The sequence below is a fragment of the Epinephelus moara genome, chromosome 10 (assembly GCF_006386435.1).
Source record: "Epinephelus moara isolate mb chromosome 10, YSFRI_EMoa_1.0, whole genome shotgun sequence".
NCBI lineage: Eukaryota > Metazoa > Chordata > Actinopteri > Perciformes > Serranidae > Epinephelus > Epinephelus moara.
This window is the reverse complement of record NC_065515.1, coordinates 14,450,793-14,477,363: the sequence shown is the minus strand read 5'-3', so window position 1 is coordinate 14,477,363 and position 26,571 is coordinate 14,450,793. Positions and strand designations below refer to the sequence as shown.

The window sequence follows — 26,571 nt, the reverse complement described above, 5'->3', positions numbered from 1 at the left end:
AACAAGCTAAATGAGAAAGTATTCGTTTGAGGACATTGGGACTTGATTATCGTCTCATTTGAGGACATTGGGATTTATTACGTTGTCTCATTTAAGGACATTGGGACTTGATTATCGACTCGTTTGAGGACATTGGGACTTAATTATCATTGACAATGTTTTAGTTTTACAGTTTGATGTCAGTATTTTCAGCCTTCGTTTCAACAATACAGGGAACAGTATGGCGTCCACCTCCTGTTTGCAAACTCTCGTGTTACAGCTAACTAGTGCACTAAAATATGTTTCTGGAGACATTTTAGGCAAGACATAGTAGCAGAATCTTCGTTTGTATTTAATCAGTACTGCCTAGTTTTATGGTTTGATTTGAGTTTGAGTGAGATAGAGGTGGATCCCTTTCCCAATCCGCTTTGATACTCTCTGTGTCTGTGGTGGTGGGCATACAAAAAATGCATAAGTACAATCTGTAGTTTAAGCAACAGCCTTCCAGAGCCAGTAAAAATTTGAGCTGGGAGATGAGCAGGAAGATCTGGCTGCTGGTAAGATGAAGGGAAGTTTATCACATTTCATTTACACTTACTACCCACATTAATATGATGTGTGTAGCTGGTTGACAATGGGCAAATTATCCCTTTAAGAGAGAGTGAATATTTAGAAAGTGAGCAGAGAAACTGAAACACTAGAAGCAATGGATAAACTCTGTGTCACAATATTCTCACTAGCATAAACAAAAGAAGGTGAGAACAGTTTTGTATCACCTTGTTTAGCAGAACAATAACAACCCTCTGGAACATTCAGAAACACACATATGCACAACAATAAAACCAAACATTAAACTATTTTTTCCTCCCAGTCCAACACCCACAACAACTATTTCCATAAAGAATACAAAAGTTATTTCCCGTGGAAACTGCCCAAATTACAATCTAAAGTTATATAACATCGACTGCTGAGCTTTCCTCTGGCGTCAGTTTGCAAAGAGAGGTTGCATTAGTCCACAAAAAGGAAATCCACAGTAACTCGATGCAAAATCGATTGCCGAGTTGACCGCCCTTGGTAAATCAAATCAAGACCAACACAGAGGCCTTTAATAGTATAAGCAGGCAGCCCGAGGTGGTCCAAAGGCCCGTGTTGTCTGTTCTGCTGGCACTACACCTGTGTTTTGAAGGCCTAATTCAATAAGCAGCCTGACTAAAGAGAGATTTGATTTCACTGGAGGGAGGCAGCCAGGACTGGAGGTGAGCTGTCAAGACAAACCACCGAGTTTCAGTAGCAGGAGGAGAAAGAGGTCACACAAACACATATACTCTCACACAACCAGACAACACACTGTCTGGGTACATCTGCATAACACAGACAGTGTTACACAACAAAGACACAAACACAAGCTCTGCGCTCAGTCACACACCTACACAGTGTTATATGGCCGCCACTTGATAACAAGCAAAGTGAAAAAACGTGGTATTGTTTAACAGCGGCAGCAGACATCTTGAATCAATAATGTACACAGAGCAGACTGTGTGACAGGCTACTTAGAGGGCAGATGTTACTCAGAGGCTCAAGTAGTCGCAGATAGAACCAAGGACTTCCAGACCTGATAAATAATATATGGGACGTCTCGACGGGTGGTCGGCTAGGTGTGCTGTCAAAAAAATAACCTTCAGAGGAATGATAAAAGTAGAAATAAATCAAATCCAAACAAAACAAAACAAAAACAATGGGATCAAAGAGAGGGAGAGAAGAAAGGTGTAAGGCTTCAGACGGACTTGGAGCCAGACAAAGAATAAACCAGACAGACAGGGTGTCAGCATGTTGATGCAGGACAGCAACTGTGTACTGTATGATAGTGTTTGTGTTGTGGTGATGCATATACAAATGGAAAGGTGTCATACCTGGTTCCAGGTCTGAGGAATGAGCAGGTGCTTCCTCTGGTCCAACCACAGTACGGATCCCTGGAGGCGATACAGTTCCTGCAGGGACATGAAAATTCACTTAATTGCTTGAACCCCACAGAACCTCTATTTCACTTTAAAATTTCATTTATGCAGATTTAATTGTGAATACTGATTTGCTTGGCGCTGACTAGAGCTTAAAGGTGCACTCCACCAATTTGACACAATTCATTGCCATTTATTTCCATCCTCTTAAGACCTGAAACCTGCTTGATAAATTTATTCATCACAGTGAATATTTTGTCGTCCTCTTCAAAACTGGGCACGGTGGAAACGCTGTTGAGAGCAGGAACAGATTTCTTTTTAATGCTGTCTTGTCAGTTAATTAAAGTAGTTCTCTGAATGAAGCGTGAAAGTAAATTCTTGACTTTGGAAAAAGCAGTTGGACCAAAAAAAACAAAAAAAAACAAAACAATATCTTTTGGAAAATGGAGATGCAAATAAAAGTTTTGGTAATCACCAAGTTTTCTTTTCTTTTAAGTGTCAATGTTTTGTATCATCTGATGTACCTTTTTTGCGTGTTTTTAGATCCTGTAAATGTCTTGGATGTATTTTAAATGTCTTCTGTGTGTGTGTAAACCTGGTGTTGAGCCCTGTCGAAGACAAATTTCTGTTGCCTTTTGGTTCCAGACAATAAAGTTTTCTATTCTATTCTATTCTATTCTTTTTTTCTGAGATAAGGTCTAGAGAATGGAAACGTGGCGATTTGAGAGCTATCTGTACAACAGCAACATTTTATATACAAGAACTTACCTAGTTTTTATCACAACAGTTTCACAATGTCCATGTTCAAAGAAAATGTTGGCATTGTATGTTTCTGCAATCCATGAGTACATTAACTTTTGCACATTTCATATGTATCATATCAACGTTTGTAAAGTGACGTAATGTATAAGTTGACTATGTCATTAGGAGGTGGAGAAAATGGTGGATGGCATTACACTTAAGCACGACAGATACCAAGCTGCAAACTACTGTTCAAGACCAACAAACAGCAAAACCAGTTGTGTTTGAGTGAGCCATTGCTGTGTTTCCATTGGCTTCTAAAGAACTTTAGACCAATGATTTGCAACGAGACAGAACCATTTTAGATCATTACAGAAAAATGTTGCAGTGGTGTGAACTGCCTGGTCTGAGCTTGACTCAAGCTGGCTGATGGTGTCACCTGCAACTCAGCTGGTCAAATCGCTGATGGCTGGTTTTAGAACGTAAAGCACGTCACCTATTTCAACAGCCAATCGACTTGTAATGAAGTTCAATGGTCAAGTCAAAATGTCACAGACAGCATGCTCGCTTGCTGCGGCAGTGGCTTCGTCCCCACCGAGCCGTCTGTTTCCGTGTTCACAGTGTGCCGGTGTAGGACTGTGGGTCACTTCTGCTGCTTATACCCCCTCACGCACACACACACATACACATTCTCATGGACTAACTAATTGGTGCTGCTCACCTTTATTATTGTAGCGTCTGATGCTCATTTTGTTTCTGTTTTTTTGCTGTTTCATCACTCCTACCAATACGACTGTAGCCAGTATGTCACTATCACTATCCTCATTCATATTTTAATAAGCTATAAATTATATTCAGCCACACAATAATTCTGAAAAGCTGGAAAACAGTGCAGAAATACAGAGAGTTGTGCATAGAGACGATACGCTGTCTCATGTAGTTGCGTTAGTTAGTTAGTTAGTTAGTTAGTGAATCTTTGGTCTGAACTGGGCTTTAGGCTCCAAATAGTGTTTTTCCAGCGGGGATATGCCACAAAAGCAGTTGTTATTTCACCTAAACATCGCTTTTTTTCTTGATGGGATTGGGCCCCCAAAGCTGGGTATTTTAAGCCAAAACGTGATCTTTTCCCAACCACAACCTGATGGAGTTTGTGCCTAAACCTAACCACACATTAACCACAGAGTTGTTGAAAGATTCAACGTATCCGCTAAACAATAACGTAAAAATGTAACACATCTGTGGTTTGCAGAAAGGTACAATTCCAAAATTTTTTCTGGAGATTGGTTTGCCATGTGTCTTGCAGTTTGTCTCTCTTCAGACAAAATGGTTTGTGAATGGGATATATTCTAACTCCATCTCCTAAATACCAGATGTTAGAATGCCCTTGACTTCAGCAACAAGGAGAGTTTCTGAAATGAAATACTCTGTTCTGCAGACAAAAAAAATCACATAGTTAGAGATGTTCATTGTGAAGGATTACTTTGCTACATTTCAGGACAAATTCAAGTCTCTGTAAGTTAATATTTATACCACACTAGTGTCATGAATAGAAATGACTTTGTGTAAAAGGGAATCAATCTAAAAGCCTGTGGTATATTTTCAAAAATGTGTCCTTTAATGGCGCACAGTGGGCTTGCTCAGTGGTTCACTGCACAACATGACTTTTTAATGACGGGTCTCTATGTGGTGTTAAATGAGGTTAAAAGGTCGATCTGCAACTGTATGCATTGGAAAGCAGACTGTAAAATGCTGAATTATTAAAGATTTATTCAGAAGAAAAAAGCCAACCATGTAGACTAAGAGCTGTGTGGAAAGGAAGAACTCACAAACACTCCTCAAAGGTTAAAAACCAGACCTGAAGCAGCTGAAGCGTGACTAAGAAATCTTGAACATACTCGCATACAGAACATTAGCTCTCAGTCTCTCATCTAAACACATAAACTCACACACTAAACGCACCTCAGAAAGCATGTGAGCATTTCCTAATGTGCTCTGGATTACACGCTTGTATGACTCACCTGGTTCAGTGAACACACTGCACGCCTGATGTGCTGGTGTGTGTACCAGTTTGTGTTAGTGTGTCAGTGGAGCCTAACGGGCCACAGCCACAGGCGTCGAGACTCGGTAAGTGTGCCAGCCAGGGAAAGCGAGTCGGTATGCGGTGCTCGTGTGGGTGTACGCAGGTGAAATATCATTACTTTGAATAAATGCATTTTTAAGTGTGATTATGTAGGATTAGTGGACTCTGGGTGCTGCTGCACCTTCAGTGTAAGTTAAACACATTCATACTGGAAAACCGCCAGAGGAACAATAATAGAAACTTCACTGGGACTTCTGATAACCTCATTACAGCTGGATGAAGAGATAAAACATAATCTTTCTTTAACAAATTATAAATTAGCTGCTACATTAAATAACATCTCATTAATAACGAACCCCTTAAATATTTATCATGCTTTAAACTGCACTATAATAGATATTATTCAACTATTGTATGGATTTGCTACACGCTCACTAGGGGTGTAAAAGAATATAAATATGTTCGATCTTACAAAATTATCTTTTGTGACTCTGTATTAATTCTCAAAAACACTGTGTCAGTTTTTCATTGTTTAGATTTTTTTATTTCCCTAATTTGATACTGAAAGAATCCTACAAGCACTTTTAATTTTTAAAGGCAGAGGCAAATTCCTTGGTTCAGATTGCAAAAAACAGCTGTGCTATGATGTCGGATGTTACAGGGACTTTGATGAATACAAATGCAGATCCCACTGATTGTATAAAAAAGGAGAGTTGTTTCTCTACTACTTTTAACTTCCCGATACTGATTCTGATAGCTGACCTTATGTACCAGCCAATACCATTGGGTTAGAAAAATAATAACAGCTGTATACTACTAACCCTGTATGGGTGTGAAATGATTGCTATTAGTATTGTGAGGCATGGGTTTATAAGATTGCTGGTGTGGAAATGGCGGCACGTGGTGTAGCGTTTAGCACTGTCGTCTCATAGCAAGAGGATTCAGGGTTTAAATGCACCAGCACACTGTGTGGAGTTTGCATGTTCTCCTCATGTCAGTGTCAGTTTTCTCTGGCTTCTCCGGCTTCCTCCCACAGTCCAAAGACAAGCACGTTTGGTTAATTTGTGACTTTAAATTCCTCCTGGGTGTGAATGGAAGTGTAAATGGTTGTCTGTCTCTATGTGTCAGCCCTGTGATAGTCTGGCAACCTGTCCAGGGTGTACCCCGCCTGGTGCCCAATGACAGCTGGGATAGGCTCCAGCACACCCGCGACCTTGTACCAGGATAAGCAGTTATGCAAAATGAATGAATGAATGAATGAAACAATGGTGTTGAAACTGGCAGCACTAGTGCATTTTTTTCTGGTGGGACTTTCCAGTGTAAAATATTGCCAAATTGCTGACAGCTAATGTTGTTACACTATAACCTGGAAATGAATTCTTCTTTGCTGCTCCAAAACAGTAGTTGCCAGTGGTTACAGAGTGCAATTGGCTGTATGGGCTAGTGTTTTAAAGCAGTGAAGAAGAATTAATTTCCATGAAATCTGCCATTACAGTACATGGTATCAGATTAGTACATAGATTTGCTTACTTGCTAATACCTAATCCTGCATTTTAGGCAGTATTGGCAGTATTTCTGATACTTGTACAGGTATAGGAACAACTCTGAAAAAAGGAAAAAAAATCTTAAGCATATGTTGGTATGTTCTTTATACTATGACAGCTTTCCTGAAAATACTTTTAGAAAATTGTATTAAATCCGAACCCCTGTGTCGTGATTTGCATCGTATCGCCAGATTATTGCCAATACAATACCTACTATTCCCATGAGCCTCATTACCACCACCTCATTTACCATCTTATGTATTAAGCTGTCAGTAAACTATTTTCATTATTATCTGTTAAAATGATGGTTCATCTATGCTTAAGTTAAAAGTGCAGGCAAATGTAATAATGCAGCATTATATTTAATGGCGAATTATAACAGTAACAGCTTTTATTAGATTTTCTTCCACTTTACTGGCACACTTTATTGCATTTTGACTCATTCCAGTACTATGCAGCAGTTAACAGATTATCACTTTGCTCAAGGGCACAGTGACAGTTGTTATTAAGTTGTATTATGGTTATTATCGCAGGAAAATTCAGATCAGCTACAGAGCAGCAGCTCTGGAAGTTGGCAGAGGTTCACAGTGTCGTGCTCAAGGACACTTGTGAAGGCCAGATGGTTCTTGATCGGTCACCTTAACTTCTTATTATGCTGCCCCGCTGCCCTCTACGCACAGTGTATGATGGTTCAGACTTACTTCATGCATCGGGAGTAGAGCTGGCATCGTGCCACTGGTACTCGGACCACACAGGAGGGGAAGGCGAGGAGAAGAGTGTGGCTCACCCGGTCCAGAGTCAGAGACAACAGCTGCCTGGCCTGCGGAGAGTCTTCAGCACACCTGAAACACACACAAAAAAACGCAAGAAATGAATTTGGCAATTTCAATTACAAGACTGAGACTGCAAAAAAAAACTTTTCTTGTGAGTCAAACAACCAAACATAAACAGTTCCTATAAATAAAAGCCATAATAAAAGCATAAGAGATGAGAGGTAGCCACTCAGCCAGATGTTACATTGTCAATCCAAATATGCACTGTGCTGATTGTAGAGGTTCGAGAGGTCGGCCGGCCATCAACAACAGCAGCCAAGAGCTGAATCGCTTCTAATTGGCACTTAGAGCTACGATAGCCGGCACTGACCTGCCTCCCTGCAGCAGATTTATACCTTTTTATGCACATGTGCACTCATGCATCAGTTGTATCTGGGATGGTTTATGGTAATAACATTGCGGCGGACCCACAGTCATTAAGAAGAATCTATCATTCTGCTAAGGCCAAGCTGTGAGTCATTCTTCACAGCCAATATCACGAAAAGCAGGGAGAAGGAGGGGGAGAGATGTAGTGGAAGTGAAAAAATAGAATAAATAGCTAACAAACGTAGGAAAAAGGCAAAGAAACAAAGACAAGAAAATAAAATACGAGAGACAGAACCAAGATCAGATGGCGGGAGAAAACAGGAGAAGATAGGGGCTCTATTAGTGTTACATCTCTCCCGTTTCCTGGTTCATTATGGCAACGGGCCAATCACAAAGCGGTAATTTCTCTCTGTGCTGACTTCCTAAAAGATGACTGTGTTAGTGACCCTGTTTCTGTGTACCCTGGGGTTTATAAGAGAAGCACAAGGCATCTCTTTGTCTGTGTATGTAAGGTGAGGTTGGGGGGTGGCCTGGCCTGGAGCATAAAAGTAAAAAGAAACTGATGTGGCTGTGCTCTGTCTCCTGATTAGCTGGGTGCCTGCTGTGATAGCTGGACTGTCACTGACCTCCTGGTGGGCTCACCATGCACACCAAATTATCCTTCACACACTGGCTCCAGTCTACACCAGCTCATTCATCACACAGTCCCCTCATATCACTTGGCATCACTACCTTCATTTTGTCAAGTCAGAAGCAGAATAAATACAACGAGACGTAAATTGGTGAGCATATTTTGGAGGGGTTAGGAAAGGAAGGGCGTTGATTACTAAATAAGAACAGTGCAAGTACATTGGACTCGACTGTAGAAAGAAAGTGTTTCCGGCCAGTTGGTTCGAGAACTAATCCTTTGTTTCCCTCTTGTTGCAGAAAAAATGGTATATGTATCAGGGAGCACAATTAGACAGAAAGCTGGTGTTTAGAAACATGTTCTTTCTTTTTAGAATGCCTCTAATTAGCCTTGGTGAGAGATAATCACCAGCCAAATCTGCCTGCATCTGTGTGACAATCCCCCCTCCCCACCCTGCAGCCATCCACCACGTGGAACACTGCATCTCAAGAGAGAACAAAAGCAAAAATGAAGATTGAAAAGGCATTGTACCCAGTGTTCATTACGAAGTGGTGGGCATCCAATGAAACCTCAAAGCTGTCTGTCTCATGCAAAATGCTAATTAAAAAAAAGGACAAGAAGCCCACTCCAATCTTTTGTCAAGATCCAGATATTAAATATGATTTAGTGCCAGACTGAAGATAAGGGGTCATTTTTCCTGACAGTATGTAATTTTGGTCAAGATTAAGGATAATGTGATTTTATCGTCATTTCATTACTTTCTGGTGTTTTTTTTTTCCCCCTAATGCAATTCTACAGTACATCTCCACCTCATTAGAAGATGTTCAGATTTCCTGATAATGAATATTAGCCTCTAATCCTATTCTTTCCTGTTTGCCCTATTTGTATTCTCCGCATGGGGTTGCATCGTCGTCTCAGCTCCTGCACAATTATGTGTGTCTCTCGAAGAATAGGTGAGGCTCTCTGCATAATTCAGGACACGTCATGTTTCGAGGACATGTCATGCCTTCCTTTTTTCCCCCCTTGCAACTCTTTTTCTAGGCCTATCACACCACCAGTTCCCCTCGCTGTGTATACATCAACCCCAGATGTCATTTAACCCTTTTCTCACCTCCTCTGCTGTAAGTGTTGAGCTATTTACATCAAGCTCTCTAACTGCACAGGTTTGTCCAGCTTGTTTGTTTTCTTGCTGAGAGATTGATGAGAAAATTGAAATGTCTGTTCACTAAATATATGTGCTCAGTTGCCAGTTAGCTTAGCTTGGTATAAAGGCTGGAGACGGGGGGACAGCGAGAGGAAAGGCAACTCTAAAGCTCACTAATTAACATGTTATGTAACAACCTCACAGTGACAAGAAGACCCCAGGAAGTCACTGCAAAAAATAGTCCAGCACATAACGCACCGTAAAACCCACAATGTGACGTTTTAACACTTCAGCTTGTGTACAGATTAAATAAACTAGATAAAATGTGTTAATGAGTGAGTTTTAGAGGTGCTGGTAGATGGATTTCGTTACGTCCAGACAGTCAGACTAGCTGCTTCACAACTTTTCCAATGCTGAGCTACGATAACCGACCGCTGGCTCTAACTTCATATTTTACCTACACACATAAGAGTGGTATCAACTGTCTCATCTAACTCTGAGCAAGAAAGTTAAAAGCAGACTTCCAAAAATGTCAAACTATTCCTTCAAAGTAATACTTCACCCACAAAATGACCATTTTACATACCATATCAATTCATCATGCTGTATTACCTCGAATTCATGAATAAAACTTTGCTTTTCTCGCATGCCTCCATGAAAAACGGTGAACATATTGACTTCTTGATTGACTGAGGACCACCTGGTAGCAATTGGTGCATAAAAAATCACCAAAGTGGAGGAAATCAAGTGTTTGATGCTCAAAATTTCTGGCAGAGGACCCCCAAACCCCATGTGTGTCTCCTCCAATACTGAAATGAGACCTACACACCCTTGGCAACAGCAATACTTTGCGAAAACATTCTTTAACAAACTCACACAACTAATGCAGTATACTCCAAGTCTCATTTATCCAGTTGTATGCTCAGTTCTTCCTTAACACATGCATTTTTGCAAATAAAAACTTTAGTATTTGAGTCTGGCTTTGAAGGGAGCATAGATAAGTTTCACTTTAGTTGAGTTTTTCAAAGGTAAGGTTTTAGCCAAAATGCATGTGTATGGGAAGTACTGAACATATGAATGGATAAATAAGACTTAAATTCTACTGCACAAGTTGTGTAAGAGTTTGTGGATAAACAACCTTCCTTTCTGCTAGCTTTAACATCTTACTTATCAGGGTTGAATCCCTCCATTTCCTCCAGGAAGATGTTATTGCTGGTGACGGTGTTGTCCTGGTTGGGCATGATGAGGAACTTGAGGATGGTCCCCCTGCTCGACCCGAGGAACAGGATGGTCCGGTTTCTATAAGGCCCGGCCTCTGTATCCACCACAATCTTATTCAGCTGGTACCTGGAGAGACAGAGCGCTGCATTAATACCGTAGAGCTGTGTGGCTCGTTTGGGAGTTTTCTTCCATAAAAGCCTGGTCAAGTAGCTCCTGAAGGCAAATTTATGATTTAAGTGCATTACAGCTGATTGGTTTAGGTGTAAAAGACAGACTCTTGTGAATTTAAATCATAATATGCCATTTTCTCTTGAGTCACTGCAAAATGAAATGAATTCCACAGAGAAGAAACTGCTCATCAAATTTGCATAATAAACTAATTACGGCAGACGTTCAGTCATTAATAATATCAGTCAAGTAAATGGGACTGTCTTGGAACAATAGCACAGTGTTGCTGAACTACACACAATCCCGTGTGTATGAGTCAAAAGACGAAAATAGAAGCCATGTTGTGCCGGCTGTTTAATATTCCACATACATCCAGTCCCCATAATCCCCTGGTGGCTGGTCGGCAGCGGGACTACATATGGTGGATAGCGAATAGAGAGAGAGAGAGAGATAGAGAGAGGCATGTGTGCATTTATGTGAGACTTGATGTGCTACAGCTGCTTGCCTGCTACCACAGGCTTCAACACCTAAACAGTTTAAATTCAACAGAAGGAGTCCACATCCCAAACAGACAGACCCAGTGTGTGTGTGTTTGCGACCCTGTCTCCTACACTGTAAAACATCACATAGGGGTTCAGTGGGATCAACTTATATTTGATCACTGAGTTAATGTAAATATAAAAGTTTCACTTAAAGTCAACTTAAAATTTTTAGTTTCCATTTTCAGACCCTTTCAGAACTAACAGAGAGGCGAAGTCCCTACCCTCCCAGTGTGCCCCATGGGATTTAATTTCAGAAAAAATATGTACAGCAAGAGACAAAACAAGAGACTGAGCCATGAATAAAACCATATTCATTCATTGGGGGTCACGGGGTGGCTCGAGCCTATCCCAGCTGACATTGGGCGAGAGGTAAGGTACACCCTGGAGAGGTCACCAGACTATCACAGGACTGACACATAGAGACAGACAACTATTCATGCTCACGTTCACACCTACGGCCAATTTAGAGTCACCAGTTAACCTGCATGTCTTTGGACTGTGGAGGGAAGCTGGAGTACCAGGAGAAAACCCACGCTGACACGGGGAGAACATGCAAACTCTGCACAGAAGGGCTCCCACACCCTGGGTTCGAACCAGGAACAGTGAGAGAGAAAATTATGACGTATCTTACGTTACTTTTGGGTGTGTAGTCTTTGTAATTACATCTTAATACTTCAGCTGTTTTACGACAGACTGTGACTTATTTTGGCTGCAAAATAATCTTTTAAATTTACATTATATGTGTAACTCATGGCACAATTCAAATGGGCCCAAAAAATGATTCCTCTCTCTCTCTCTGTTGACTACTGTACATATTTTCTTCAAAACAAGATCCCATGGTGGTCCACTGGGAGAGGAGGGACGTTGCCTCTCTATAAAGTAACTTGGAGTCTTGTGACTTTAAATTATTAAATGTACTGCATAATGATCCCTAAACTCATCAAATAAAGCTTCTAAAAAATGGCATACTAGCAGACTTCCCAGCATGCAATGTTTGACAGTTAAAACTCTCCAGAGACCCTTCTTTTGTACATAGAAATGATGTTTCTATACTACATTGTTGTTTTGCCAAATATGTCTTGATGGAAATGTAATTGCTGCCTGGATTATCTTAAAAGGATAAAAATTTTTCGAGTGCAGAAAATTTTAGCACTGAATGAAAGTCATATGGAGGTGGTCACGCTGCATGGTTGGCATACAAAGCATCAAAGTTGGGATATGATCATGGTTTCTGTTATAAGTTAACGTAAATACTGCCGGGCTCATGCTTCAAGTCACTTTTGACTTTTTCATTGTTTTACCAAGACTGTCATCTATCCCTATAACCCTAAGCAACCTAAGGAAAACAATGAAATTCTTTGTTATACTTTAGTTGCATGGTGTATTATAGGAAATATAAACATTTGACACTGTTTTGCAGATATGTTCTATATGAACCTTTTGTCTCCTTGTAACAGAAACACTTGGAGACCAGGTTGGTATTTGACCGCTCATCTGAGTTCAGTCTCACCTGACCATGGTCCTGACAATCCAGGGTCTTTGTCCGAGTGATGGGACGGCCTCATCCATCAGAGGGTGGGTCTTGATGAAGTTGAGCATCTCATCAGGGAACGCGTTTGAAGAATTAAACCTGGAACCTTGAACGGCGCAGCCACCGGGCCTGGGGACAAGAAGTTTCAGCACATGTTTAGCAGACTGTGCAGAGGCCAAGCGGCATCCTCTTTTGTGACTACTTCAGGCATGAGTAAAGATGTTTTTAAATAATCAAGCAGTCTAGACTGGCTGAGTGTCTCACATTCAGACACTGAACAAGAGACTGATTGGATTTAGTCAAAGAACTTCATTTTTGATGATGACGATGGTGACACGGTCAGGACATGCTTTTATTGGCAGAGTTTATAGAAAGTTTTACAGGCTATAATATCATGTGCAGCATCTTCCTGCATTCTCCATTACATGTGTGTCTAATTAACTTGTTTCACCTTGTAACCAAAACTTTTAAAACATGCCCTTGAGCAGCAAACAGTAAATTTATTATTGCTTGCATGGTGTGTATTTCCTTTCGTTATGAAATCAAACCTGCGACCTGCGAAACACACCTTCATAGAACAGAATTACGACTGAATTGAATACTGGTTGCTCATAATACAGTTTTCCTCCTACAGTCCTCTGATAACAGCGAGAACACAGGTGCATGAATTGATTACAGCCATCTGCACCTTGGCTTTGGGATGACTTCATCTGGAACAGGCGTCCAAATAGACTCCGGTGATTTCTGCTCCTTGAACCTCCCTTCAAATACAGCAGCCAGCTGCTCCATGTCGAAGGCACACACCGCCGAACCCGGGATGCTAGGAAGACAAAGACAGAGAGGTGAGACAGGGGTAGATTAAGACAGAGACATTAGATTGATAAAACACTCTGAACTGACACAAAATGACTGCCAGCCCTCTGTCAAGTGGGCTTAGCTTTGCGACAGGGGGGTTGCAGAGAGAGTAAGTGTCGGAATAAGAAAAGACAAGGTAGATAATACCTAGACTGCAAAATAGACTGTGAAACATGAAAAAAGGAAGAAGTTAAAATGTAGAAAGTCAATTGAGAGAGTGAGAAAGGGACAGGCTTCCAGAGAAAATGACAAATTGGATTTGGGCTGTTCATATTTTGACGTTCAAAACTTGAACACAAAGGAAATTGTTACTGAGACGGAAAGAAAGACTGGATAAGATAGACGCTGTCAACTCCGTGGGCGAAGAATAGATACGCAGCGAATGCAATAGCTAGATTAGACACATGAAAAGATCTTGGCTGGAATTCCTGGAATATAAAATGAAATAGGAAATGAGTCACTGAATATTTTGCCTTTCACAAAGTGTGTGTGTGTGTGTGTGTGTGTGTGGGGGGGGTTCTCATAAACCTAACAACACTTCCCAGTAAAAAGCCCAGTGCACCTCAGAGGCTGCTTAACTACTCGTGAACCCTGCAACAGGGAACAGAACATCTGCTCCAAAAGGTGTCCAGAGCCCACACACACACACACACACACACACACACACACACACACACACAACAAATAGAGACACATTCAGTCAAAGTTACACTATCTCTTCACTGAGCCTGATGCTACATTTTTGTGTTTTGGCTAGAGAACGCACTACAGAGACAGAGAAATAAAGAGAGCGGTGTCAGGGTAAGATAAGAAATGAGTTTTTTAAAAAAACATCCCATGCTTCATGCTCCCAGACTCAACTCTCTGCTCTGAATGTGTCCTCGTCAATGACTAATGGTGTGCGTGGTGTGAGAGCTAGTGACTAAGTGCTAATACCTTAGCGATACACAGTCACACGCAATGAAAAACCTGAGAGACTGAGTCACCTGCAACCTGCTGCTACAAAAATCCCACACATAGCCCATCTGTTTCTGACCTTCTTTTTCTCTCTCTTTCTTATAAAATAAACGTCCAACGGGTGATTTGAGGACCCGCGCAGCCTGCCCTCGTTATTCTGAGCGGTGTTTCTGTTGAGTGCCCCTTTGAAAGCCACAGAAGGGTTTGTTTGGGAAGGCAGCGCCCGCAGGTTGGATTTTGGTTGCAGCAGGGATCCGTGCTCTCCTGATGTGCCATTTGATCAGGTCACGCCGTCTCCCTCAGTACTTATCATTCATAGGCAGGGATGTGACTCAACCCCGGCCAGCGTGGCAGAGCTGCAGGCATATCTGTGGACGATACGGCGTCTCTCTCAGGACTGTCGGCACCAGATGTTATGTGTGACATGTCTGCCAGCTCTCCACTGGTGCCAGCTTGCCTTCCTTTTTCTACCTTATTCCTCCCCCTGTCTCGCTCGCTGCAGGTCACTGGGTTTGTCCCGTGTAGGGCTGTGTGTCTACCAGAAGTAAGCCAAAAGGCCTCAGGCTGTTTTTCTTTCCAAATTCTCTTAATTATTCCCATTTTGACTCTGTAGTATTCTCTCCTGCTTTTGTTTCAAGTCCATATGTGTTGTTTTCTTGTCTACAAATTTCATTTTCAATCATTTTCCCAGCACACTTCCCTTTGTTTACTTTCAAATTTTGCCCGTCCCCCTCTCTGTCCATCGGCATTTGTCTGTCCTTCACTCTTTCTCCTTGACTTGAGTGACAGGCTGTCCAGGCAAGATGCATAGGGTGTCTGTTCGAGACGACTGCTGCAGAGTCTAAAGTACTTCCTCACTGCTTAACAAGCTCTCTGACAGCTTGGAATAACACAGCCCTCACGGACACAAGATGCCTCGTAGGAGTGGACGAGGAAGAGGAGAAAAAGGTGGCAGTCAGGGGAAGTTTCAATGTCAGTGCTTAAAACAGGGCTCTAACTCTGATAAACTCCAGTGACTTTAAATGTTGCACACTCCTCATAAATATCAAAAATAAAGACCCTGAAGTATGGCATGAATTAATCACATGGGGGCTGTATCATTTCTGTTAAAATGTCTATACATTTAAAGGTCAGAAATCTTGGTCTGATTCTCTGCAGAGTACAAACTTCTGTACAGTAGGTCTTTGTATATGTTTTTAAATAATATCTTCATTGATTCACTTAACTTGATTTCCACCATGCTTAGATCCAGAGGGGTTTCATATGAACTTTGCCTCCTTTTTTCAGCAAAATCAGATAAATAGTTTGGCCGCTGCGATGGCATAAATTTTGTAATGGCTGTGGCCTCCCCTAAACTAAAGACCTTTAGTCCAATCAACCCAAGATATATTTTGTTTGTTCAGTAGAGCACAGCTCCACTGGCATTTTTAGGGAATAGCTTGACATTTTGGGGAGTACCCTTATTAGTTTTCTTGCCAAGAGTTAGATGATAACATTGATACCATTCTCATATCTGTTCAGTACATGTAAAGCTGGAGCCACTTTATCTTAGCTTAATCTAAAGACTGGAAATAGAGGGAGACAGCTAACCTGGCTCAACAACAACAAATCTGCATACCAGCACCCATATAGCACACTAATTAACATTATGTTCTTGTCAAAACTGTATAAGATATAAAAACAACAAGTTGTAGTTTTACAGGAGATTATGTGTTGGACTATTTCTTTGCTTAGAGTGATTTGTCAGAGTTGGCTTGTGCTATTCCCAGACAGCCAGCGGATACTCCGGTAAAAAAAAACACAACTACCCATCCAAAGTAAATAAGTGGATTTCCAAAAAGGTCAAACTCTTCCTTTAAAGTGAGCCTCTAAACTATGATCACAATTATATCACAAAAAGTTTCATATTAAAACCTTTCAACCTGGGCCTTAACTCTGAGACTCTTTTCTTCACACCTCCTGAACTTTTACCCTTTATCCCCTTAATCTTCGTTTTTAATATTATTCAGTCATCCTTCTTCTTTCATTTATTCTACCACAAACCTCTCAGCTCTTCTCCTTTTTCATATTCAAGCGACCTAATTTTTCACTCTTCCTTGACCTTTTCACATCAGGTCCCCGTGGGTTTTCTCTTCTTTCCCTGTAACAACTTGTATTTTCCTTGTGACATGGCTCTGCTGTTAACTATATGTGGTGTTCCTTTCCCACATCCATTTCTCAAGCTCTAGCTACTAGATACCTAACTATGTATCTCCCTGCCTTCTCTACTTGTGCAGGTCCAGCGGGACTAGCTTGCACATCTGTGCATCCTCCCTCGTGCCACACTTTTCCTGGCACACTAAACCTGTTCTCCTCCTGCTCCTTGTCCTCCTCATTTCCCCTCCTCTGCCGTGTTTTCCCAGAGGGATATCCTGCTGTCTGACCCCATCACATGGGAATCTTTACAACCAAACCAAACATGGCCTCCCACTCTCAGGATGCACTAGATTTACTTTACTTTGCATGGGATGTTTTCCTTGCATTCCTTCGCGGCTCCATTAAGCCTAATGAGCCCATGTCAGTCCGCTCTAGCAGCAATAGACATTTTCAGCTGCCAAAACAATAGCTAAAAAATAATGAGAATTGTTTGTTTTTCAGCACCAGTCCAGAGCAGCATGATGACGGCAAGCCTTCCATTTGACATCTTGCTGCTGTTCTTTCGACACGCCGTATACCCACTTATTTGGGCTGCTAAATAAAGCTGAAAGTACTTTCTTTTCTCTTCTTCTCCCAACAGTCTCATACTCTTATTCTCCCTCTTTTGAGTTTGCTGTTGCTCCCTGCGCCTCCTTGACCTCTTGAGCATTGGGAGTGTGAATGCAGGAGGTGCCCAGTAGGAAATCTGAGCTCTACTTTCATCCTTCTTCGAGAGGAAGGGCCTGGGGCTTCAGAGGTGGATGCACAAAGGAACTGACAACTGGAGGCGATTTTTAAACTCTGGAAGTAGAGACCTACAGATCCTGCAAATACAACTTCATACCATTTGAGGAGCTGGTATGTGGCTGTAAAATTATCCCCGGAGTTTTGGGCACAGGAGGAGATGAGTAACTTCAGAGTGTCCAGGGGAGACTGTGGGAGGGCCCAGTAAAACCTTGATTTCATCCAGTTATTCCCATACTACAGTCCCATATATGCTGCCCAGGGCCAAATGGCAGGAGAGAATAGCTATTCCTCCACTCCCAGGTCCTGCTTCATGCTGTTTTCACTGCACGCTGCCAGCCAAAGCAATTTGTCTGGCAAGCACTTAGCCGGTGCGGCGCAGTGGGCCACACGGGGCCAGTGGGAGTTTTGCAGCTCACCTCACACATTCTCTCATTCTCTTTGTGCTCATTTTCCTCCATCACGCGTCTCCTTATCCATCCATCTAAACCTCCCTTTCTCTCTCTTGGCTGGCAGTTATTTAAAATAGTACCCAGTGGCAGTTTACCCAAGCAGGGGCGTGTGTGTTCAGCTGGTTCTCCTCTGTGGCATGCCGCAAACGCTGTTATCTGGGAACCATTGTAAGTGTGTTTGTGCACGTGTGTGTTTGTGTGTGTGTATACGAGTGGGAGTGTGTGTGTGTGTGTGTGTGTGTGTGTGTGTGTGAAGCATCCATCTGTCTCTGCAGGCAGTGGCCCCCTCTCGCTGCGAAGTCCCTCCAAACACACAGATAAGATGCAGCTGATGAAACAGTTTTAGATCTCAGAGAGAGCGAGGGATGCACGTGTTGTCCATTATTGACTTCCTCGTCCTTGAGCTTCTCATCCATCTCTCCCCCTCTTGTTCGCCGTCTCCCTTTTTCTCCTTTCTGTCTTCTCTTCCTTCTCTTTTACCCCCTCATTGTCCCTTATTTCTTCCCCTCATTCTCTCCAGTCTCTTACTGGGAGCCCACTGCTTTGAGACACTGTCCTGCAACTGGTATAGGGCTTTATTTTTACATCCTTTAAAAAAAAAAGAAGGATTTATACTGGAACCACTGACAGGTGATAGCAATGCTGCAGGCTGCATTTAAGTGAGACACTGTATTGATTCCAGACCAAAGTCAAACAGCAGACAGTAGCAAGAGATTTCTGTGTGCTTGCCTCAATGTGCTGGCACTACCAGACACCATAAGTGGTATCGGGGCCATTCAGATAGTGTACGGTGAGTGGGCAATCACAGAAAAAGTATACTGAATACTTTTCTATGATTTCAGCCACTTAGACTGCAATATGCTCGAGCAATACCTTATTTCAAAATGAGCAGAGTATGTTCGTCTTTGTGCAACTTTAAGGATACATGAAGGATGTTTCGGAAAACATGCATGATACAATGTTCCTCTTAATAAGTAACTTCATCTTCCAGTAAGTATGAGGACCATGTTTCTCTTCCTAATGTTGAAAAATAGAACATAGCAATTCAGTAAGGAAGAATAAGCAGATTATTTTTATCGTATCAGAAAAGAAAACTTGTTTATTTTCTCTTGCAGCAAGAAGAATTATCTCATCCCACTGGAAGAAAATTTGAGACCAACACTAGATAGAGTCATTTTAGAACATCTCTAATGTAGAATCAAATTTATATTTTATACATCAAAACAATCCGAAGTGTTTGCATGGCACACATAAATATTTTTGTCCTGCCTTCTTTCTCTCTGTTGTTCAGTCCCTCTGGTTTGCTGTTTGCGTTGTCTTTGGCTCTGCAAATACCTGCAGTCTCCAATAATCCCCCATTTACCAGGCAGCATCTCTCCTCTCCCCTCCTCTCCTCTCACCTTTTTTCAATTTAATCTTGTCTTTCAACAAATCACCCTTTTGTCCTCAATGAAAGCAGTCCATGTGTCTTAAATTACTCTGTACCTCACAATCTTGACCTTTGTACCGCCACACAGCCTCTTTCATTTCTCTGGAGATTTGCTTGGCCTGTAGGAAGCCTTGCTCTTTCCGACTTTATAGGTGAAGGAACAAACTATGGTGGTCCACAGAATTTTCAAGGGAATTTTCAAGTGCTGCTTCACACTGGGTGTCCATCTCAGTCTCCACGGGAAGTATGTCGGGATGTGTTCCTATGTTTGTGTATTTCTTAAAAAACACTCTCCATATGATTGAATCCCCTTTTCTCTTTCCGAAGAGGATGTGGATTGAAATTCATCCACGTCAGCCCTCAAATTCACACATGTATGAACACACATACACAAATAGAGCTTGTTTTTTGAAGTATTGATCTCAAGCAGTGATTCCCAACTGGTCTGCACTTGCTCTGGGTTACGTGAAAAGATTTAAGAGTAGTCAGTAGGTATTTGAGGAGTAGCAACTTGAAAAGGGATGGACTGCAATTTTATTTAAAAAAAATATATCATGATATGGAGTCAGCTAGAACGCCATGTGTTGAGAGTGCATGCAACCTAGTTAGGAAGCGAGCAGAGAAGATGAAACAGTTAGCTAAAAGTAATGGATAGCCTAAATGGTGAAATGTACTGTAGATAAAATGAATAAACAGTTCAAATAGCAGCTAAAGGAATGGATTAAGAGTTCAAATAGCTAAATGTAATGAATAAGGTGTGAATTAATTAGCTACATGAATGGATAAACTGTTGAGTTCCCCAGTGAAACAGAATATTTGACCAGTGTACAGTTACAAGAGGGATCTAAATCAAATCCTTTGCATCTGATTGTACCATTGAAAAGTGAGTGGGCTTAGAGTTAAGTGCAATACGCACACCTCCCTTACTTGGGGCACGTTCGATCTGAAATTTGTGTGCACCGTTTTGCTACAGCTTCCACGCCGAACATCTTAAAATGGTGTGCCAACAGGCTTTGAGGTACGTTTTCTCATGGGTGGTGGGTGTGTTAGAGGTGTTACCAAATCAGCAGCAATGTGTAAATAACCCCAGCCATACTAAAAGGCTCATTGACACAACAGGGTGTTCAATCCAGCACCATTGTTTCCATTGAAATAAATGTTTTGCTACTTTTTGTTGTGGCTGAATGGACCCCTGTTTTTAGATCAAGAGAACAAGGGAGAGATGAATGTGTTAGACCTCAGCCACATTGTTTTGGAAATGAAAACAAAGGCTGTGCCCACTGATAACCAAACCTACATCTCTTCCTATCACACTCCACATTGCTCTGTTCGCTACTGTGACCCACATATGGTGCAGTTTTATATGACTGGTGTGGCTGGCTTGTCACCTTAAGTCTCCTTTGATTTTCCAACTTTGCCTTTGTTCAGTGTGGTGAAATACAAGAAGTGGTGCAGCAGTTGAGATCTACATCATGTCCTCCTGATATAATGCCTACTAAATTGTTCAAAAATGTTTTTAACTGTATCGTTGATGATGTACTTGAGATTGTAAATACCTCCCTGCTTGCTGGAATATTCCCCACAGGTCTCCAACATGCAACTATAACACCACTGTTGAAAAACAGTAATCTTGATCCATTTACTTCACAGCGCTACAGACCTTTTTCAAACTTTCAATTCCTGGGAAAATTAGACAAGGCTGGTTGGGTATCTGTCATATAACAGTATGTTTGTTGTTTTAGAGCTAACCACAGTACAGAAACTGCACAGGACAGAGTAGATAATGATCTCAAAATCAGCTCAGGCAACCACAAAGTATCTACTCTGGTACTTCTAGACCTCAGTGCAGTGACTGATACTGTGGACCATGTGATTCTTCAGCGCTGTGAACATGGTTTAGGCCTCAAGGGCATAGTTCTTAACTGGCTCCTTTCATGTCTAACTAGAACATCCTTTTCGATTGGCAGCTATCAAGCTGATAATAACAGCATTCAATATGGAGTCCCCCAAGGGTCAGTTCTTGGTCCTCTGCTTTTCAGTCTGTACATGCTCCCACTTGGATTCATCATTCAGCGATATCATTTTTCATATCATTCCTATGCAGACGATACACTGCTATATCTGTTGCTACTCATCAACTTAGCCCAGTTACACTGGCGATATCAAATATCTAATGGCGACAGACTTTTTATAGCTAAATGAGGACAAAACAAAGATTCTTTTAGTAGGTCCCAAGGCACTAAGGCACTAGATTCTCTGTTGTGTAAAACCATATGAGCATGCCAAAAACTGAGGTATGATTTTAGATGCTGATCTTAATTTCCAGAAACACATAGCTAATATCTCAAAGTTCTCCTTTACTCATCTTAGAAATATATCTTAGACAAGATGCTTTTTGTCACAGTCAGATTCTGAAAAGGTGGTTCATGGTTCATTTTTGTCATGTATGATGTTTACTTTTATCTTAAGCACACTGAGCCTACATTTTTCAAATGAAATGTGCTATAAAAATAACCTTGACTTTGATTGGACACACTTTTGTAAAGGCCCCCGAGTGCAGGATGAATCATCAAACATTTGAACAAATTTTATCTGGTTTTACAGAAAGAGAAAAGACGGGGATTCTGGTGTAAAAATACTCTGATACTGAAGATGGAAAGATGCTGAAATAAACCTAAAATTGAATTTGAAAAGTTCACTAAATGTAACTGATAAGTAGTTCAAATAGAGCTAAAAGAAACATTAATAGTTAAAATATTGGGCTAAAGGTAACAGATAAACAGCTAATATAGATGGCGGTGTTCATGGTTCTGGGGGTACAACTGGCTGATCCTGAGTGTCTGTCCTTGCGTGCACAGTTTTTGAGAGACAAGAGGCGAGAAGGTGTATTTATATGCTATGGAGCTTGTTTACAGGAATATGTTAGTAAGTGTATGTTGTACCTGTTCGCTGGTGTGGAGAACACTCCCAGGATTATGTCCCTGCCGTGCATCTTGATGATGGGGCTGGTGGAGTGGAGCAAGTTAAAGTAGAAGTGGGAATCACCAGGGACGGAGCAGTTCAGACGGGCCTTCAGGAATGACGTCCACTGCTTCTCCAGGACGCGCTGAGACCCACCCAGATCACGTTTGCACACCCGAGCCACACGTGACACCACCACCTGTGAAGAGTCCAGCACAGAGAAGCAGATGTAGACATAGCAAATATGCAAAATACATGTGCAACTCACTGACAGGTGTATCTGTATAAGCGCAGTTCACATAAACTCTGGTGATAAGCTGGGGAGTAAGCTTTGGATTTCATCTTCAAAAAGGCATATTTAAAAGCTCTTTTCAACTCCAGTGTGAGCTCCACAGAGTCATCTGCATGCTATTTGCAATGTTTTGACAGATCATTGTTCTATAATGGTAAATCTAATATCAATTATTCATAAAAATGTCATTGCTTCTCAAAATTGCTTCTTTGAACAGCCTCATCCACACAACGGTAATGCTGTTTAAGTATCCATTTACTCTGCTCTCTGTAAACATGTCAAAGCCGGAGACCTTGTGCAAGCACTTCTCCCCAAATGTGAATTGCTAATTTATTAGAGAAGATCCTGATGCTGATACTTTTTCATAAAGATGTATCCCCAGCTCTGGTAAGGGCGGGAAATATACAAAGCTATAAAAAAAAGCTTTTCTTAGGTTAATCCAGACATGCATTGTTTACCCAGACTATGATTTGTTGGATTAGATATGCAGACAAACAAATACAAGGATGAAAGGTCAGTGTAGCAGTGGGGAAAAGAGTTGATATTGACATTCAAATAATAACAGCAGTGAGATATTAGAGCGGCGTCTGCTTTCATGGTGTTGAATTTTAACCACAGATTCCTCTACAGTCCTTTTAAAGGTGCACTGAATGGACCAGCTGCTCGTCCATGTGAATACCGAAAGTTCAGAGGGACAGGAGGATGGGTTTTCAACAGAATGACTTCTATACCTTCTCCAGGTAATTGAACTCCATGGCTATCTCCCTGAAGAAGAAGTAGATGTGAGGTCCCCACTCCACAGCGCTGACAAAATAGGGCTCTATATTGTGAGAGAGAAGAAGAGTCAGAGTTAGAGGAAGAAGGGGGAAAGGTTTTGAAATATAGATGGACCATGAGAAAGCATACAGCAAACAGTGTCTTCATATGCAAATGCATCACTCACTCCCATGACACCGAGGTAACATGAGGGCAGTGAGAAAGAGGCACAGGCCATGCTTAATTTCATTACATAGTGAAAGGGGATTTTACACCAAACAATAAGCGCATTATGACTCCCTGATGTTTCTGGGAACTCAGTTTCACGCTATGCATTTCCGTGCTATTACACCCAAGACTAGCTGGCTCCTGTGTGTCTGATTATCTGATATTGTGAATTTTGTTTTTACTGTCCTATCATCATCCTTAGCTTTGGCCCGTGATGTGGATTCTCTGTCAAGGAGCAGTGAGTTTGACAGTTTCCTGTCCAGTGACCTGAACACAGAGTTGTCAGGCTGCTGACTCAGCCCTCTGCTACTGACACATGTATCGATCCTGCATGCTGCTAAGTGATGTGGACACACACTCAAAACATAAGATGCTGATGCACACCCGTCTGTACGTACCTCTGAACCACTTGGAGTCGTGCTTGACGGTGCGCAGAGCGGGACTGTCCCCAAGGCTACGGTAGATCACCGCATCAATAGCCAGGAAGTCTGTCACAGTAGCTGTGAACAGATTCCCCTCTGACACACACACACACACACACACACACACACACACACACACACACACCACACACCACACACACACACACACACACACACACACACACACACACACACACAAACACTAGTGAGTTGGACAGCCTGCCAAAGCAACAGAGTAACCACAAACAATAGAGCTGGAGTGTGTGCTAGCCTTTTATAGAAGTCCTGCATCATAAACATGACATGACTGACCAGTCAACAATATAATTAAAGTGACATAATTGCAACTTTGCAGCACTCCCACACAAAAAACAACAGTTTTACTTCTAGCTAATATCAGATAATGGGATGATGGCTGAACAGTAATGGCTCCCCACAGTTTCAGCCACAGAACACTGTTGATTATATTACAGTGGAGTGTTTAAATCCGATGAAGTAAACAAAGCTGATGGATTAAACTGAAAGATCACAACTGCCCTGTTTTGTTGAGCTTGAAATGTGGAACACACTCAGTGATATTCAACAATAATTTTCTTCAGTGATAATCCTCAATGTGTGATCGATATGCAGGTGAATCTGATGGATGTTGCAAAACTTTCACTGTGTGGAGAGCCGACCTTCAGCACAGGCTCAAATCATATTCGTGCGAAGGAAGGGAATTCTGTCTAAAAGGCACAATTGCAGAATGGGGTGGCAAAGTTGTGTCACCTTTAAGTCTGCAGTGGAGATAGTAACAGTGCTGGATCGATGTCTGTGTAAGCGAGACAGGTGTAATGTTGTGACGACGTGTTAGGGTCTTGACACTTCAAACCAATGGTTGGCTGTTGGTCAGTGTCAGGCTTCTGGTGATTGTTGCCCTAGTTTGCGTGGTGACCTGCATCGTTGGCACTAGATAGCCCTTATCTGCTTTTTTTCGGCCAATTCAGCATGTTGAATTGGTGTCGGAGACAGCAGAGCCCGTCGGTGAATAAAATCACTCTGCTTGCAGCACACCAGCGGCAACTGATAGTTTAGTGGATAGGCCGATATCCCACATGGTAAACAGCAGAGCAGTGCGGCCCTGAATGACACCAAAACGCAGTAGAGACTCTCAGCATAGTTTTTTTGTTACATGCCTATTTTGGTACAAACATTTAGCTGCCAGTGTGACAGATAGCCCTCTGAGATTTACTTGCCAAACAGAAAATCTACTGGCATTTGACGCTTGGCGGGTTGTAATTTCAGACCCTGTCCTCTGGTTTTTCGTTTTTGAATGACAAATACAGACTACCACCTCCTGCTGGTATGGAGTTATTTCCTCTCATGCAGATGCATTACATACCTGCTAGTTGCTATTGGCTGTCGTCTTTGTGATGTGTTATAGTGCAACATTTCGGCTGAGACACAAGCAAGGAGAAGTGACACCACTGTCGGCCTTCATCACCAGTAGTTTTGCAATGTCGGTTTGGTGTGTCTGAGCTGTGATGTGTGTGACCAACCAGCGGGAGATCTAAGCAGCTAGCAGCACTACTAGTTAACTCAAAGAAGAAGAACAGCAATCGAAATAGTGGAGATAATGAGGTCCAGCTTCATACTCTCTGAACAGAGGAGAAGATCAACAGCCATAAAACAGAGACAGGGAATGATGGTTAGGGCTGCATCATTCTATTGTTACTATTTAGAAAGTCGTGCCTGATGCGTATGTTACATATCACACTAGAGCCAGACACTGTTGTGTTACACATCTCGCCCGTCATGCCTCTTTTTCTTCTGAAACACTGTTTTTTGGTTGTGTATAAAAAAGAACAGACAGCATAATGAAGGGTCTTTATCGCGGCCCAGTCACGAGATCTGTGTGTAAAAACGGGACAGGAGATAGGTACCACCTTTGTGGGCTACCAGTGCCAAGGGATCCATAATACCTTTCAGTATAGTTCTGTTAAACAAGTCTGGGTGATATGAGGTGCGTGTCACTTGCAGTTTGTTGCACTTGATTGTTGGTGATGTTGCTGTGGAGCACTTTGTTGTTAAATGTCTGTCTTAAATTGTGATGTCTTTTTGTGGCGGTTGTATTTGTGTGACAGTTGCCACAGACACAAAGAGAGTTTCCTAAGGGATAAATAAAGAAACTAACTAACAGGTGAGGAAGTAGTAAACACTCAAACAGGTGTAACTTACCTGCAAACCGAGCTACATTGGCGTGTTTGGGGTCATAGGGGCACCTCGCCATACCGCTAACTGTGTCTCCTACCATCTCGAGAGTGTCTCCCTGTTACACCACGCACACATAAACACACACAGATGCACACATCAATCAGCAAACTCCAAACAATATAAATGCGTCAACAGCAGCATTATGAAAACAAGCCACAAAGAGAATGACAATTAGGGAGTGTTACCATAAGTGTAAACTAATGATTCACTGGTGCCAATTAGACACAGCAGCAACAACAAGAGAGTCACATTCTCATGCATAAATAAAACACACACACATACAGACACACAGGGGTCCATACACCCACATAAAATCATACATGTATACGCAGTATAATCTCTCCTCTGCATCACTTTCTCTATTACACACACACA

General features: G+C 41.8%; 1 protein-coding gene across 1 annotated transcript in view; it reads right to left on the bottom strand.

Annotated features, from left to right (window-relative positions):
- sema6bb (sema domain, transmembrane domain (TM), and cytoplasmic domain, (semaphorin) 6Bb) overlaps positions 1-26,571 on the bottom strand; it is a 167,559-nt gene that overhangs the window by 44,604 nt on the left and 96,384 nt on the right. Inside the window, exons 7-15 of the mRNA XM_050055454.1 lie at positions 26,161-26,251; positions 23,920-24,039; positions 23,269-23,357; positions 22,227-22,444; positions 13,361-13,492; positions 12,652-12,801; positions 10,378-10,557; positions 7,001-7,141; positions 1,890-1,967 (exon numbers count right to left, since the gene is read on the bottom strand). Of these exons, the coding sequence (XP_049911411.1) occupies positions 1,890-1,967; positions 7,001-7,141; positions 10,378-10,557; positions 12,652-12,801; positions 13,361-13,492; positions 22,227-22,444; positions 23,269-23,357; positions 23,920-24,039; positions 26,161-26,251 (1,199 nt within the window). The remainder of the gene's footprint in view (positions 1-1,889; positions 1,968-7,000; positions 7,142-10,377; positions 10,558-12,651; positions 12,802-13,360; positions 13,493-22,226; positions 22,445-23,268; positions 23,358-23,919; positions 24,040-26,160; positions 26,252-26,571) is intronic.